This window comes from Eulemur rufifrons, chromosome 3, assembly GCF_041146395.1.
Source record: "Eulemur rufifrons isolate Redbay chromosome 3, OSU_ERuf_1, whole genome shotgun sequence".
NCBI classification, from domain to species: domain Eukaryota; kingdom Metazoa; phylum Chordata; class Mammalia; order Primates; family Lemuridae; genus Eulemur; species Eulemur rufifrons.
Window position 1 is genome coordinate 33997082 of NC_090985.1, and position 16986 is coordinate 34014067.

The 16986-nt window shown below is 43.4% G+C and overlaps 1 protein-coding gene across 1 annotated transcript in view; it reads left to right on the plus strand.

Moving 5' to 3' along the window:
• The first annotated feature begins 1503 nt into the window (after nucleotides 1–1503).
• HHLA1 (HHLA1 neighbor of OC90) overlaps nucleotides 1504–16986 on the plus strand; it is a 29626-nt gene continuing 14143 nt past the window's right edge. The window contains exons 1-10 of the mRNA XM_069465968.1: nucleotides 1504–1582; nucleotides 2739–2798; nucleotides 6116–6175; nucleotides 6929–7009; nucleotides 8429–8512; nucleotides 8610–8693; nucleotides 11670–11753; nucleotides 13383–13436; nucleotides 13542–13631; nucleotides 15185–15439. Coding sequence (XP_069322069.1) covers nucleotides 1504–1582; nucleotides 2739–2798; nucleotides 6116–6175; nucleotides 6929–7009; nucleotides 8429–8512; nucleotides 8610–8693; nucleotides 11670–11753; nucleotides 13383–13436; nucleotides 13542–13631; nucleotides 15185–15439 — 931 coding nt within the window. The remainder of the gene's footprint in view (nucleotides 1583–2738; nucleotides 2799–6115; nucleotides 6176–6928; nucleotides 7010–8428; nucleotides 8513–8609; nucleotides 8694–11669; nucleotides 11754–13382; nucleotides 13437–13541; nucleotides 13632–15184; nucleotides 15440–16986) is intronic.

Below are 16986 nucleotides of genomic sequence, written 5' to 3' on the forward strand. Positions count from 1 at the left end.
GGCATGTGCTGTCTCCTCTGTGTTACTAAACATCTTGAGGGAAGGGGCAGTAGTAGCTCTGTCTATGTCCTTATATCTCCAGGCTGAGCTTGATGCCTGGTGGGTATTCTGAGCACTACTACGTGCCAGAAACTGGATTAAATGCTTTGGATTCATTATCTTAAATCCTCACAAAGACCCTGAGAGCTAGGTTCTCTTAACTCCATTTTGCAGATGAGGAAAATTGAGATTCAGAGAGTAAACAGATTGATGAGAATAAGAAAACTCCAAGAAAGCCCCCAGCCTCTTGCTCCCTTGTAAGGCCTGTCTCAATCCAAGGTGGCGTCTAGAACCAACACCAGCCAGGTATCTACCAGTAATTAAAAAGCAATTTAAATGTTCGCTGGGATCTCTCAAAACAAAATGCCACAGGGGATTCCCATTCCTAATGGATAGCAGAACATCTCAACATGCGATATACCATGAAGATGCTCAGTTCCTGAAACATTTCCCCCCACCCCCAGGACACATACTCTTGACTTTCTTCCCTCCCAATTCACCTTCCGGATCTATTCAATCCTCTACCAATGGCAAATTTATGCTCTTTTCAAATCAAGTCTGTGCAGCCTGTATGTTAAATGAGCATTACATTAATACGTACCCGTAGAGATTGTGTAGTTATCAAGGGATGATATGCATCAGACAGCACTCTGTGTGGCATTTGGCACACAGAAAGTGCTCAGTAAATTTTGTCATTATTCTTATTAGTCTCAGCTTCACCGCTGTGACTATCATGGTAACTCTGCATGGCAAATGCCCCAAAGACTGGCTGGCACACGAGGCTGCAGAGAAGGAAAGTGACTCTGAACAGTCACATATACTCCTATAATGATATTATTTTCCTGTTGCTGAGCAGTAGTGGTATATATTTGAAGGGCATTTTCCATCTGGCTGTTTAGCCAGAAAACTCACAGAAGAGACACTAATGCTCCCTGAGTATTCCTGCACCCACCCCCATCTTCCCAGATTTCCTGCCGTCATGCAAGACCATTTGAGTAATTTTCGCATGTGCTGTAAGTAAAAGGGAATATGTTGCTTCCTGCCACAGCACTTTAGAGTCAGTGCGTGACCCTGCAGCTCTGTCCCTCCCATTGCCACAGTGAACCACTGACTAAGGCGGCCACAGTTACCAGACAGAGAACCACATGACGGTTTAGCCTCAATTAATAGGGGCCCCTGACAGACTGTGGAGCAGAGCCATCCCATTGCTGTGAACATGCACTGTGAACAAAAAGTCAACTTTTGTTGTTGAATTAAGTCAACAAAATGGTGGAGTTAATCTATTACCTCGGCATCCTAACCTCTCCTAACTAGTATTATACAAAGCCTTTTTCAGACTGTAGTTCTAATGACTCCCTATGCACTGTCCTCAAAGGACGCTCGGCCTCAATGCGCTTAGTCATCTGGCCAGTTTCCTCCACGTTCTCCCTTGCTTCCTCGCAGGTGGGCCCGAGTTCCGCAGACATGGCTGGCTTCCTGCTACACGGCCCTCCGGTGAGCCTGTGCGTGGGCCTGGTGTGTGTCCTGTCCCTTTGGAACACAGGTGGGTCTGGTCGGAGTTCCAGAAGGGTCTGTTCTATATAAGAAGTTTGAGTATTCACTGTGCTTTAGAGAATCTCAGCAGCCAGCATTTCTGCCCAGAATCCTAAATGAATTTGTTCAAAATGTCAATAATAAATTCCCTATTCCTTGAGTTCCCTTTTCCCTTGACTTTTTCAGTCCCATTTATGCAACTTTTCACCTCCGCTGTTACCACCACTGAGATTCAGAGAGTAAAAAGAGTGATGAGAAAAAGAGAGCTCCAAGAAAGCCCCAGCCCACCCTCTTGCTCCCTTTTAAGACCTGTCTCTGTCCAAGGTGGCATCTAGAAGAAACATCAGCCAGAAACACCCTTGTCTACGCCACCATTTTCCTTTTCCTGGACCACGGAGGGAGCTTTCTAAGTCAGCTGCTCCTCTTGTCTCCCCTTGCTTTGTGCTCCACTCAGCAGCCTGAGTGATCTTTTCCTAAATCTCACTATGTCACCTTCCAAGTTCCTGCCTCATGTTTCTCCCCTGCCCCAAATTATTCACTGACTTCCTCCTTCTCTGTGTGTAGTGTCCCCAGTCCTTCACGGGCTCTGCAGGACCCTGCCTGCCTCCCCATCTCCAGTCTCTACAAACCTCCGCCTCCTTCATTCTTTATACTCTATCCCTGTTGGCTGCCTTTCAATTCTTTAAAGTAATACTCAAGCCCACCTCAGATCTGGGTATGTGCTGTTTTCTATACATCAAATACCCCTCAGCCAGTTAAATCCTACTCAAATACCATTCATCCATCAGGTCTAAGCTCAATGTCTCCTCCCAGGGAAGGCTTCCAGATTCCTTCCCATACACACTCCACAGTTCCCTTCAGAGTATTCAACATTGTTTATGATGATATCCTTGCGTGCATTTCCTTCATGTCTGCCTTCCAAACACACACAATGCCCAGCAAATTCTAGGTGCTCAATAACATTATCAATCATTCGTATTATTTTAGTTGGTCAATAAATATTTGATGATTAAATGAATGAACAAACTAGATGTGCGATTTTAAGCGAGTCATTTCACAATCCCAGGTCATAGTTTTCTCATCTATAAAATAGGTATTTTGGATTAAGTTTTCTCTGATGTTATGTCTGGGTTATAATTTCTCTGATGAAATCTGTTTTGCTTCAGTGTCTGGCATTAAAGGAGAAGCCAGGAAAGAAAAGGGAATGGCCTTCCTACCTACAACAGGTAAATGTGCAGGCGCTCCTCCCTGGTTCGCCCTGCTCTTGGGCAAATTCCTTGGCTTCCCTGAGCCTTACTTTCTCTGGCCATAAATGGAGATTGTGTCTATATCTAATGCTCTAACAGTCATTGTAATAGTTCCTGTGAGCTGCTTATTACTTTACGGTTCATTGAATATTTGGGTTCTCACGATCTTATTAAGTCCACAAAGACTGTGACATTCTATTGTAGACAGAAGATTTTACAATGGGAAGTATTGTTATTTGTCATCATCACCTTTATAATAATTTCTTCTTTCTTTGCCTTTTCTTTTTTAATGGTATGAAATTGGTTGTGCAGTGAGATGATGGATACATTGCAACATAAAGGACAAGAGGAGTCAGGGACGAGGTTTCTGTTCCTAAATTTTTGGTAAAAGAGCAGGATAATTTATGTGGTATGCTTTTGGTTTAGGAGGGATGGGGTTACTCTTTATTTTTTAAATTTTATTTATGTTTAATTAGTACATTCACATGGTTCAAATAGCAAAAGATAAAAAAGTTATTAATGGATGAATGATAAGGAAAATGTGGTATATATATTATATATATTTATACACACACACACACAATGCAATATTATCCAGTGCATAAAGTTAAAATGCTACTCCAGCAAACTGCTTCCCTTTCCCTGAGGATGCCAATTGTATCAGTTCATTGTGCATAAGTAGGATAATTTTCCATAAATATTTTCATCATCTGAGTCTCCAATCTTCTCCTCTTTAAATGGGAACAACAATTTCTGCTCCACAGTTAATCATAAGTGATAAAAGGTGATAAAATACTAAGCATGAAGAAGTACAAAAAGTGCCAAGTATCTTCTATTTTAAAGATACAACTATGGTGGTCTTTTAATCCAAAAATACAACCATGGCTTTAATAATCTGTCCAGCAAGTTATCTGAAAAATGCTTCCATATTACATCCTATTCGAAAATCTGTGCTTCAGGGGTATTTAGTTCACACTTCAAATATTGTTATCAAAATCCACCCAAAGATTTGTAATTAGAAGGAAGAGTGGTAGAAATAATTCTTTCCTTGGTGGAATGAGTGGTGTTCAGGAAAGGTGCTTGGTCAGAAAGATGGCACAGGGCCCACCATTCTGGCTGGAAAGGTGTAGGAATTCTTCAAGCCCCACAGCTGATAGCACCCCTGTGGCCTGGAGACCCAGAACACTGATAATCCTGGGCCCCCTACCTGCGCGGAGGACTCTGCTGCCCCAGCAGGTAAAAAGCAAGGTTGGTTGATGCCGCGCACAGATCATATAGCAGATGCTTCAGAGTAACTGCTCCCTCCTGTCCATCACCAGGCGCAGTTGCCTGCGGGGGCAGAGCTGGCGTCCCCCAAGCTAGGGATCTGGTTGGTTATCAGCGTTTGGCCTGCTTAATGATTGACGTCTGTCTCAGAGTCCCTTTTGTTGTAACATAACCCCCTGTTTCCCACAGCCCTATTGTGGGGAAAGGAGTTTATAGTCCCCACTTACCTATAGCCCCAGTTTTGACATTTGACCAGACAGCTTGCTAACTGATAACAGGCCAAATTGGCTTAAGCAGGCAACAGCTGACTTGACCTCAGTTTCACTGGGGTACTTGAAGAGCAGGGGAAACAGCCTAAATGTACTGAGGCATGAATGGATAAAGAAAATGTGGCATGCATGTATATGTATATATGTATACACACAATGCAATATTATTCAGATTTTTAAAAAGTAAGAAAATGATGCCATGTGCAATAACATGGATGAGCAGGAGGACGTTATGCTAAGTGATATGTCAGTCACAGAAGGACAAACACTGCGTGATACCACTTACATGGGGTAGCTATCATAGTCAAATTCACAGAAGCAGAGTAGAAAGGTGGTCACCAGGGGCTGCGGGGGAGGGGCAATGGGGAGTTTGTTGTTCAACAGATATAAAGTTTTAGTTATATGAGATGAATAAGTTTCAGACATCTGCTCTGCAACACAGTGATGATAAGTAACAATATTGTATTGTGCACTTTAAAACGTGTTAAGAGGGCAGATCTCATGTTAAGTGTTCTTACCCCAATAAAACAAAATAAAATAAAAAGCAGGGGAGAATAACATGGACAAAGAGCTGAGATGCTTGTGTTCTAGATTCATCGTAGCCACTCGCCTAATGTGGGATTTAGGTACATCCCTTAACTTTTTGGAGTCTCAGTTTAAAAAGGAGTGTTGGACAAGATGATTTCTAAGGATTTTATGAATCATATGAGGCTGCACTTCTAGGATACTATTTTACTCATAAAAACTTTTATTTCAGTGTCTGGAAATAAAAACATTAAGAAGGAAAAAGATGGGACTTTCTTTGGTGCAACAGGTCACTAGCCAGCCCTAAACCCCAACTTACACTGTCACTGTTGGTGCATTTTCAGACTCTGTGCCTTGGTCTTTCCATCTATAAAATGGACATAAAGCACATTTTCCATCTGAATGTAAAATGAAAAATAATCACTGCAACAATAACAGCAACAAATGCAATATGATTATATATTATCTAATCCAGATAACTGATTTTTCTGGTCTCAGCTTAACGTTTTCCCCACGAGGAGGCCTTCCCTGTCTCCCAGGACAGGTTAGTGCCCTGATGAAGGTGCTCACAGCACCTGCTGTTCTCTGTATTAACAGGCCTCACCTGTCTCCACACCTGACGCTCCTCCTCCCTGACCAAATCACAGACAGGAAGCCCCATGCAGCCAGAGACCTGGTTCTTTCCCATATTCCACTTTATACCCAACGCCTAGCATAATGCTTGGCCTTCAATGAGTATCTGATGAATGAATGAATGAATGAATGAATGAATGAATTCCTGACATTTCAAATTTTCCTTTGACGTTTTCTTCTTTGATAGCATGAAAGTTGCCCAAGGAGGCAAGAGGCCTGATATTTTGGCCGCTGCTCTGCAGTTCTCCGAAGCAGGTGGGGAGCCCTTCATTCCCACTGCTCAGTTATGCAAATTTAGGCAAGTTTCTTCCCTCTCCAGTTTCCCAGGCCTAGCTTAGGAGTGGGGTCCATTAGACCCCCTGCATCGGAATCACCTTGCATATTTATTAAAATGTGGCTTTCCAGGCCACATCCAGCCCAAGGAGACCCCCCTGGAAGAGGGGATACAGGAGGATCCTGGAACCTGCCTTTCCTCAGTGTCCCCCGGATTCTGACACTCGTGGGCCTGAGAGCCGCTGCAGTGGAGGCCTCCAAGTCTTGTCCAGCTCTAGGGGCTGGGACTGAAGACTCACATTGCTCTCATGAAGGCTTTTTCCTTCCCAGGGTCCGGCCTCAGAGGAGGAGAGAGGAAGGAGAAGAGGGTGGCATTTCTCGCTACCACAGGTGAGCCCCTTCCCTGTTCCCTGGGGGCCTGGGCTGCAGAGGAGATTCTTCCACTTCCCTGATCTCTGTCCCCAGTGCCCACAGCGGGGATGACAGTGGGAGCAGCAGCAACTATTTCCACCTTGTCACCTGTTGTTTCCAAATCTTCAAGGAGTAGCTGGGAGCCGTTGGGGGCGAGGGGGGAGGACTTTAACCCAACAGCATCTCTCTACTCGGTTGCGCACTACCAACGCTCGGGCAATTTCTTCCCCCATACTGATGTTTGGGTCACATCCCAGACCAATTCAATCAGAATCTCTGAGGATTGAGCCCATGCATGGGAATTGTGGAATTTAAAATAATCTTTCCAGGTGTTGTCAATGCTTGCTCAGGCTCTGAGCCTCACTATTACACAGCGGACTTATTTTCAGATACAGAGTTTTGAGAACTCCCACGATGCCCTCGGGCTTCCACTGTGGATGAGTTATTTCCTATAAACCCCTGCTTTTTCCAATTGCAGAGATAAAATAGTCACTAAAAGAGTTTCTTGGGCTTCATTTGGATTTCTCCTAACTACGTTTGTCACTATGTGGGCTGTCACCTCCTGGGGACAAGAATTGCCTCTTGTCTTCAATCCCATTGTGCCTGGCGCTGGCATGTGTTGAACACATGTCCAAGGAGGAAGTACATCTTCCTGAAGTTTGGAAAGGAGTAGCTTTTTCTATCGCTGAGAAAAGCCTGCCAGTGGGGATGTTATCTCTGAATCTCTTTCAGAGCTACCTGCAAGGTCGATCGATCTGTCTACACTTAACCTGACAGAGCTCGTGAATGGGATGCTGAGTAGAGCTTTAAAAGGTAATCATTTTTTAAAGCACAACCCAGGCTCATTTTTGTCTTGTACCAGCTTCTCTTCTGAACCCCTCTTTGACCCGAACAAGACATAAAGCTTCTCTGTGTCTCAGTTGCTCCATGTTCACGGCGGAGAATACAATGTCCTACCTAACTGGAGATGAGATCAAAGATGTCAAAATGAAGGAGAAGGTTTATGAGCGTTTTGAGAGCAAACTGCATTCCAAACATGGTGTATGTGCAGACATTTGTAATTGTAACTATGTTGCCGCAAACTGACAGAATCCTTTGCTGATTAAGTTAATATGATTCTGGATTTCTACTGAGTGCTTACAATATTATTCCAATCTTCTTTCTAGGTTCTCTCAGCTTCTAGGAAAATAATTAATATGTGTGTACCTAGTGAATGACAGCAAAGCATGAAGCATCCCTAGTGCACACTCCTTATTTATACTCCGCTTTGTTCAGTGAATATCTATGGGGCACCTATCACATGCCAGGTACTATTCTAAGTACTGGGCGGCAAAGGAATGAACAAAGGATAAAAATCCCTGGCCTGCGGAAGCTTCCACTCCAGGGGGTAAAAGAGTAACAGAAAGTAAACAATACCCATAATAAATAAGTAATTGTAAGTGCTATGTAAAATAGGAGGGGTGGAGAATGCCTGTTCAGCATTGACCTTGTGGGAATGGCATTCCCTAGGACTATGCAATGCACAAACTGCACAGCTGTGTTGGTGGCTTTACACTTGTTCATTAGTTATTTCCTCATCAGCACTATTTGAAGGGCTGTCCATCCCTGTCCTAATGCCTGAAGCTGCAGTCACAAAGATATGGCCCCTGCCCCCAATTTGTTCACGAGAGTTGCCGTTGATAAGGCTGCCTTGGGAGGTGCACGATAGGATGGTAGTGGTCCACCTGTGGTGGGTACTGTGGAGAGACTGAGGCACCAGATGGAGAGGTGGTCTGCATAAACATCTAGCTCTCCCAGCCCGGAACGCCTGTCAGTCCTGCCCTTTCCTTTGCAAGGCCCTGAAAGAGCTCGGCCCTGCTGAGTTGCAGACTTCTGGCCTCCAGAACTGTGAGAGAATAAACTTCTGTCGTTTTAAGCCGCTAAGTCTGTGGTACTTTGTTCCAGCTGCCTCAGGACACTAATACGCCTTGGAATCTTCCTGAGAGTTGCCACAGTTCAAGGAATGGATCAGGAATTAATAGCCAAGCGACACATACTATTGGGTGTTTTGGTTTAGTTTTATTTTAGTTTATTTCACATTTGTACTATTTTTTTGTTTATTTTTATTTATTTTTGTCATTTGTCTATTGTTTTATTAATTTCTATTGTCTATGTGCTGACTTATATTATTGTTTGTTTGTTACCACGTTAGTAGGCATTTGCCTGTGTCTTTGTCTCGGTATCTTTTGGTAGAGAGCAAGAAGTTCTTCTCCTTGCTGAGCATTACTTCCTACAGTTCCTTCGCCTTCCACAAGCTTTCCGTGGCCATTTACAACAGTAAGTGCTGGCTGGCTCTTCCCCATGGTGGTGGCGGTGGTGGCCACAGGGCCTTCCTGTGTGTTGGGATCTCTGTGTGAATCCTTTCTCTTCACAGTTTCGAATCTGAAGGCCGTGGACCCTGCCAAATTCCCCACGAGGTACTGCTACTGCGTAAGCAATCGGACCAACGATTTATCAGGTGAGTGCAGCTAACCACGAGGCTTGCAACTTTTCCAGTTTTGCTTATGCCGTTTTAGATAAGTTTGCATTATTTTTTTCCTCACAGTAAGATAGGAAAATACGTTGATATCTATTACACTTAAATATGGATGCGTTCATTATGCCAGAAAGTTCTTTTCTTGGTTTTACCCTAGAAAAATAGTTATATGTGTACACAGAGGCAAGAAGAAAATGTTTATGAAGCACTTTTTAAATTGCAAAATCTGGAAACAACCAAAATATCTGTCATTAGGAAAATGGTCAGTCTACTCTAGAGTCGAACTTCGGAAAGCAGACGCAGACCATACATTAATGAATGACGTGTGGCCAAATTTGGCATGTGCATGGAAAAATTTCTAAGAAATTTTCAATTAGAAAAAGAAAGGTACAAAATAATACATAGAACATGATGCTATTGATTTAAAAAATACACATCTAGACGCTAGATAGGTGATTACCTCTGAAAAGAAGATTGGAGTGTGTGTTTTGGAGTGAAAGAATGTTAATTAAGGGAGCCTTGTAGTATCTAAACGTTTTTTTCCAATGAAAGTGTAGTCATGTGTTACTTTTATAATTAAAAATTAAAAGTATTACATATTCCTTGCATTTAGAGAATCCTGACAAATAGGAGAGTTAATTACTTTCTCACTGCTAATGTATCCATTCAGCAATTTTTTACTGAGCATATACAATGAGGCAGGCACTTTATTAAAATGATATGCTCTGTAAAATTTGGATTCAGTCAAAAGGCCACACTCAAGGACCCAGAAGGCCACATGTAGCCCCAAGCTGCAGGTTCCCCACCCTAGTGAGGCAACCAAAGCCTCCTGCTCTTTTTCCCATTTAATCTAATATTAAAAATATTTTCCGACATAACACAAACTTCATAAACATTTGTAATGGCTATGTAACCTGTGAATGCAAGCCTTTTCCTAGCCAATATGCTGTTGTTGGACTTTGGGGTAGATCTAGGTTTTTCTAGTATAAATAATCTTGCATTGAATATCTTTGTGTGTAATGTTTTTCCCTGTTTCAGATTTTCCTCTGAAAGTGGAATTTCTAAAACAAATAATGTGAAAATTTTAAAGATAATAGTTACTAATATTTAATGAGTACTATATGCGAGCCCCTGTACTGAATACCTAGTATCTATTATCTTATTTAATTTACCTTGTGAATCTCATCAACAAAATACATTTGAGGGAGAAAAAGTTCTTCATAATCACATCTTTCTCACCATTTCATTAGCTTCCCCTGAGGGTGAGATTTTGTGTTGGGTGACGCCCTATCCTGATTGTGTGAAAGATAAAATAAAATTTAAGAAGTCACATATGCCTGGAGAAAGTTTATATTTTATTTTGTGAGCCAAAGCATATTTTCACACACTTGAAACAATTATTTGAAAAGAATTGATCCATGGATTGTTAACTACTTGTAAAATAGCATGCCTTGGCCCAAGGCAGACCTCAGCTGAAATCCAAGCTCTGCCATGTATGCGGGGCCTGGGGCAGACCCTGGACTCCCTCCTTGGTGTCTGGCTTCAAAGTCATGCTCATAGCTTCTATGCAATATTAATAGTAATTTCCAAATTGCACTTTATTGCTCTATTTATGAGTTTCTCTCTCCCACTAACCTCAGCTTCTTCTGTGTATCAGACACAACTCTCCAGTATCTAGTAGGTATCTGGCACACTGCAAACATTCAAAGAATATTTATTAGATAAACAAATTGATAAACAAAGGAGAATTTTGAGAAGTAGAAAGAAAACAGATGGAATAAATAATGAGATAATACCCTTCCTCAAGTTCCACAGTGTGACCAAGAACAGACTGGTCTAATGAGACAGAGAAAGGAGATGCCCATGTTTGCCTACCTTCTGCACAGGTACACGTGTACTACCCGTCTCCCTCTGGGAGATTACAACACGTGTCTGTGCAGAGGTAGTAAGAGCACGTCATGGCTCTGGCTCACACACAGTAGTGCCCGCCTTCTGTGGGTCATAGCATGCTGCCATCAGTTGTCACATTACATTTTCCTGCCTCCCTGGGTTCTATATTTTAAACTCAGCTTGCTCCTGCCCAAACACAAAATCCCACTCAAGAGCCAAAGAAGCATTTATACAAGGCGTGATGGGAAATCATCCAGTCAACCCAAAAAGCTTCCTCTTTAGGAAGTCACTGTTTGGGGTTCCTAAAACATGTCCCCTTGTTTTAGAAGTCAAGAACTTGTTGGATCCTGGAAAGCCATAAATGAACAGTGAAGGAGATGGCAGCTCTTTGACCACAAGTGTCAGGAATTTCACTGGTCAGTGGTTCCTGCCATGTCAAGCAATGGCCCCATTTAAACTCTGCTCAGAGAGAAAGTTCACAAAGATTCTACAACCTGAAATGTTGTAAACTTCTCTCAGACCCTCCCCCGCCCGATCAGATCTCTTAACAAGGTGAGCAGTTAGGAGAGGTTCCTGGTGGTGATTTTATAAAGGCCTTATCTCTTTTGATAGTGCGTAGTTAATAACCCACCACTAAATTTGACTTTGCATTTCCAAAATCCAAAATGATGTAAATTTATGTTACATGTCCATGGAGTTGCTTCCAATCATATGGATTTGATATTCCAAAACAATTAGATGAAATAACTGGGGTGGGGGTACAAAAAAACATTATTCAACAATGTGACCTTTCATGGCTCTTTGGTGTGAGCAGAGAAGGGTTAGAGGGAGAGGATGATGGAAGGAGAAAGGGGATTATAACAGCGGATCCAACAGTTTTCTGTCTGCCTGAAATTAAGACTTTTTCTTTTTTAGATTTAGTAGGATTCCTCTACATGGTAGTTGATATTCCTTAATATACTAAACTAAATTAAACTTGTAAAGTCTACTCTGAAAAATCCAAATATGACATATTTTTCCCTTACATCTCTGAATCAGAAACTTAAACCTCCTCAATCTGTCTTGCAGATTTTACAGCCCTACTGGTGGATATCATTGGAAATTCTACCAGCTACCTCACAGAGATTTTTAAGTCCACCTCCATCCTCTCAGGTGTGTTCTTCTTGGAAATGCTTGGCAACTTGGAGGTTCGGCATCCACCGTGGAAGAAAAGACAGCCTAGTAGATTTCATACCCCAGCCTCTGCCATAGGCCAGGCTGCCAGGAACCTTCATGCGGCTTTATTTAGGCAGTCAGTGTGGTCCCGTTTCTAACACTTCCAAATAGAGCTATTCCTGGGGTCCTGAAAATTGGAGGAAGAATCAAGGCTCAAAGTTGGAAGAATCCAGGCAGACTCAAGAAAGCAGCTTCTGGTAAGGAGCTACACTCCCATTTTAAGGATGAGAAAACTAGAGAGGTTGAGATCTAGGATGAGATCTAGAGAGGTTGAGTATTTTGTTCAAGGTTGGTGTCAGAATTCAGATTTAGATCTATATGGAGCCTAAGCCCATGTTTGAATTACAATTAAGAAAGATATGTCTCATTTATAAGGTGGCTTCATATAACCCCCAGGCAGATCACAGTCCCCTGGGGATCCACTTTGAAAAGTACAGATGCAGCCAACAGCTGGACAGTTGGTCTCAGCAGAAGATGGCGTGGTACACTGTGGAGCAGGTATTGTTTTAAAAGGAAGAGGAAGGGAGTCAGAGATAATAATTGCTATCATTTGGTGCCAGGGATTCTTCTAAGGTCATTCCAGGTGTTCCCCCATTGGAGCTTCATTACAACCTTATGAGGTAGCTACTACATTTGTCCCTATTGAAGGTGAGGAAACTATGTCACGATGAGATTAACCAACTTGCCCCAGATCGCTTGGCAGAGACAGAATTCTAACCCAGGTGATCTGGCTCTTAGCCCGTGCTCTTTGCCACTATGCTAATGTATATAAAATAGTAACACATTAACAATGGCAGTGATTATTATTCTGGCTATTTACCATGCTCTTCTATCTGATGGGCACCATACTTAGCACTTCACACACATTATCTCGACGTCCCTCTCACGAGGGACATGCAACTCCATCCACAGTCCTTCAGGCAGCACCCTCAGGGACAAGTAGTTGAGAAATTCGGAAGTTTTCAGACTTTTGAAGGTCCAATAGGGTGTCTGTACCATACATGATGTAACATCTCCAGCAGCATCTGGGGAAGTCGACTGCAGTCAAGCGTGTTAGTGGGTTCAGCAAAACGCTTGGCCCTTGACACTAAGTAGGATAGGTTAAGACTATAGCAGCCTCACATCTTTCATGTCAGATTTGGCCACCAAATGAGTTTTGGTACCAGACTCACACAAAACATTCTGTTTTACAGAGATTTGGGGATTTGGGAATTGCAAATAAGAGATTGTGGGATTTGAATTTTTGCCATTTTAAAGAAGGGTAAACTGAGTCCTGGAGCGGTCAAGCAGTTGACTCATGTTCTCATAGCTACTAAGTGGCAGAGCTGATGTAACCTTGGAAGGTGAGCCAGAGGGTGTGCCCTTAGTCACTACACCACTACTCCCCACCTCAGCCAAATGAAAGAAAGAAATCAGAAAATGAGCACTGCCTTAAGAGTAAGGAGTTGGTCTTATTTCCCTACATCATCCTACACTAGGTACTTTCAGCATTATTTTTGTTCCAACCGAAGACTTACAGCTTCAGACCCATTGCTAAGCCTTATTGTGTACTGGTTTGTCTTACAGTGAGTCAAAGCAATGAATCCGACTGCATCTTCATCTGCGTGATGACAGGAAAGTCAGATGAACCACCAGCCATTCTTTGACAAGCTCTCTGGGCTGAGAACTAAACACAGTTCTCCAGTATGTGAAACCCAAGATTTGATCTTGTTGTGGTGGTTTTTGCAGGAAGGAATCTTTCTGACTTCTGGGAGATGGCAGAGAAATCCCCTGTCATCAACTACACATTTACCAGCAGCATGTCTGCTGTTCTGGGTGAGTGCAAACCTCCCAAACGCCTACCATAGTCCCCAGACCAGGGTCCCATCTGACACACTAAAGACTGAATGCTGCCCTCAGGTATTTTGTTTAGCTATGCTGTGCTGAAAATCAGAGAATTTCACTATTTAAAAAAAAAAAAAAGGATTTCCGGATTCTCTTACAAAAGATCTGGCAATCCTAGATACAGGTTGTGTCACAGTTGAGATTTCAGTGTGTCTCTTCTGTCCATGGTGCTGGGAGGCAGAGATAGAGTCTCCTCCAGCCCCTCCACAGCACCTTGCACACAGTAGGCTCTTCATCAGTGTCTCTTGTAGTGAAATGAAGGACACAAGTAATCTACAATTCCATTGCAGTGGGCTACTTTGATTAGATTTGTGGTAGGATGTCTCTTGGTTGTGCTGTGGAAGGAACCTCAGTTTGTGTGTCTAAGGGTGCCTGATAAGAAGATGAAACAGGCATTGGGTGGGTTGCCTTCACCAGCCCAATTCTGTGGCTAGAGCTGAGGGCTGGGTCAATCTCACCTACTTGGAGAGTCTTCCCACAACCTTCCCATGCCCAGTCTCAATTAGACCTCCCCCTTTGTGCTCCTTCAATAAGGACAAATGCTTAGGAAGAGGACATATTTACAAGTTGATGCTGAGGTTGATGTGCCTGACAGCCGGTCTCCTGGTGGAGTGATAGTTTGCCTGGGATGCACTTGGCCCCATGTCCGATGGATCTGGGAGCAAAGCTCAGGCTGGTGATGCATGTGGGGTGTTAGTGGACCCAGAAGTAAGGCAGGGGAGAAGACACAAGGCTGCAGGTGCCCTACACACAATGACCTGCCAAAGCAGGGAGCGGGGGCAAAGTGCAACACGGGCTCTGTCCACCAGGCTGCAGGCCAGTTTCTGTCCACCCAGAGGAAGGGCCCCTGTGGGCTGGTGGGAGCTTCTCATCCTCATATCCACCCCCTGCCAGCACTTAAGCCTGCCCAAGAGAAGGTATGAGATAAAATTAACACTGGAGCCTCTTCCTCCTTTTCATGAAGTAGCCAAGAGCACAGGGTAGATTTCTCTCTGAATTAAGCCTTCCTGCTATCCCTGTGGAGGCCCAGTTTTCAAGCAGTTTCTGCCCAGAAGCCCCTGATCCCCCCAAATTCCATTCTTGGTTCTTAGTTGTAGCCACAGGGCATGTGGAGTGAGCCTGGTCCCTCTTCCGGGGAAGAGTACCAGAGGCAGGGAGTGGCTGAGGGCTGGAGGTGGGGTAAGCACTCCAACTGGGCTCAGAATCTGTTCAGGAAACGGCCAATGCCTGACAGTTTTAGTCCCGACAGCTTTGCATCGTGTGCACCGTGATTCATGGCAGGGCTCTTTTGGAGACTGATATTTTAGCTTAATTTGTCATTCAAGGAGAAACACTTCTTTTGGTGACATTTGGTACTGTTTGGAGCAAGGTTTGGATCTCTGCATTCTATGTATTTGCTATCCAATGACCTTTCCGTGGCACCATGGTTTTTTTGTGTCCAAAGTGTCAAGCATATTAAGCTGCCATTGACTGTCTCCTGGAAGGTGCAGCCACCAGGGGGACTGCTGGTACTTCGAGGCCCACGACCAGAAGCCAGCAAATGCCACCAAGTACAAGCCCCTCGCGCTGGGCCCAGAGCACACATCGGACATTCGCTCTTAGAACCTCTCCCTGGATGGAGACAGCTGCACCTTCAGAGGGGCAGGGGACCCTGAGCACAGGCAGCCTTCCCGGGCTTCCTGCCAGGGCCACAGCCACGCTGGGCATCACCTCTCACACCCTCCTGGCCTCAGCCTCGGGTAAGACGCGTTCTCACCCTTCCGCCTCCCCCGTTTTGGTGTGTGTCTCGGGTTCCCTCTCGGCTCACACATAAATAAGTAAAATCCTTCCCTTTATCCCTTCTCCCCACCTGCAGCTCTGCTTCAGCCTATCTTACGTGAGAGAGCTGTAGGGGCCAGTATGGGTTCAATAAAGCCAAGCTAAGGCAGCAAATGTCATTGGCCTAATGGACTTCTGACATGTATTTTTATAACTTTCTATTTTGAAATAGTTTACGGCTCACAGGGAGTTGCAAAAACAGCACAGAGTTCCCTGGTACCCTTCGCCCAGCCTCCCCCAGTGCTAACATCCTACATAGTCTTAGTACATTAAATTGGCATAAGGAATTTTTATTTCAGCAAAGCATTTCACATGAAATGGTGACGCGAAGTCAGCATTTTGTAGCGTGGTTAGGTCAACCTGTAGCAAGCCGGGTAATGATGCCAAGAATGTGTTAGTGACTTCACACCAGCAGGAAAAGCTGTGCCAATGGCCTGCCCAGGGGTTCCTTCTCCACCGCCAGCATCTCGTGCACGTGATCAGCAGTGTTACCATGAAGACCCAAAAAGCACACTTACCCCCATTTTCCTATTTGGAAATAATACGAAACTGAGGCAACTCTTTCATTAAGAGGCAATACTGTCTCAATGAGTTCCAACAATGGACCAGTCATCAGAATTCATTCATTCTTTCACCCACTCATCAGAACATGTGTTTGCTACGAGACACTAGGCCAGCCGTTAAAAACGCAGCTCTGTAAATGGTCCCTTTCCCTCCTGAGGTCACAGACCTGGGACAGGAGACACAGCCTTCCCCAAGGAGGCAAGGACTGATAGAGTTACGCAGGCAAAGAAGGATGACTGCGTGGTGGAGAAGAAAAGGAATCAACTCCGTTAACTGGAAAATTCTTAGATTTACCATAAAAGATTAGTACAACAGCTGCATCACGACAATTAAACAAAAGCAGAAAACTTTCCAGGATAACATGAAAAAAAATGTGATTGTTAGTGGCAGGAAAAATCATGAAATATCTAGCTATAACCCTAAAAGGAGAAGTGAAACTACAAAACTTTAATGAAAGAAATAAGGGAATATTTAAATAAATGAAGGGATATTACCATGTTCTGGATGAGAAATCTGAATATTTCAAAGACGGCAACAGTTCCCAACTTAACTTATAGATTTAAAATCCTCCAATAGGATTAGTTTTTATAAAACTTGAAAAAAATGTTTTTAATTTCTACCGTGGGAATGTATATTACATATACATCTAATATTTTTTTAAAAGACCAATGAAGGAAGATCTGTCTTAACTAACAACAATCCTATGATGTTGTAGGGCAAATGTTATTAGTAGTATCTCCATTTCAATGATAAGCCTAAAAAATGTTAAATAATTTGCCCCAAAGTTCACAGCATAAAAGAGGCAAGAGCAGAATTAACACTTTCAGGTCTCTTCGCCTCAAACCCCATAATCTTTCCACTATGTCACATGACTAGAAATATAATTTTTAAATTTAAGAAACAG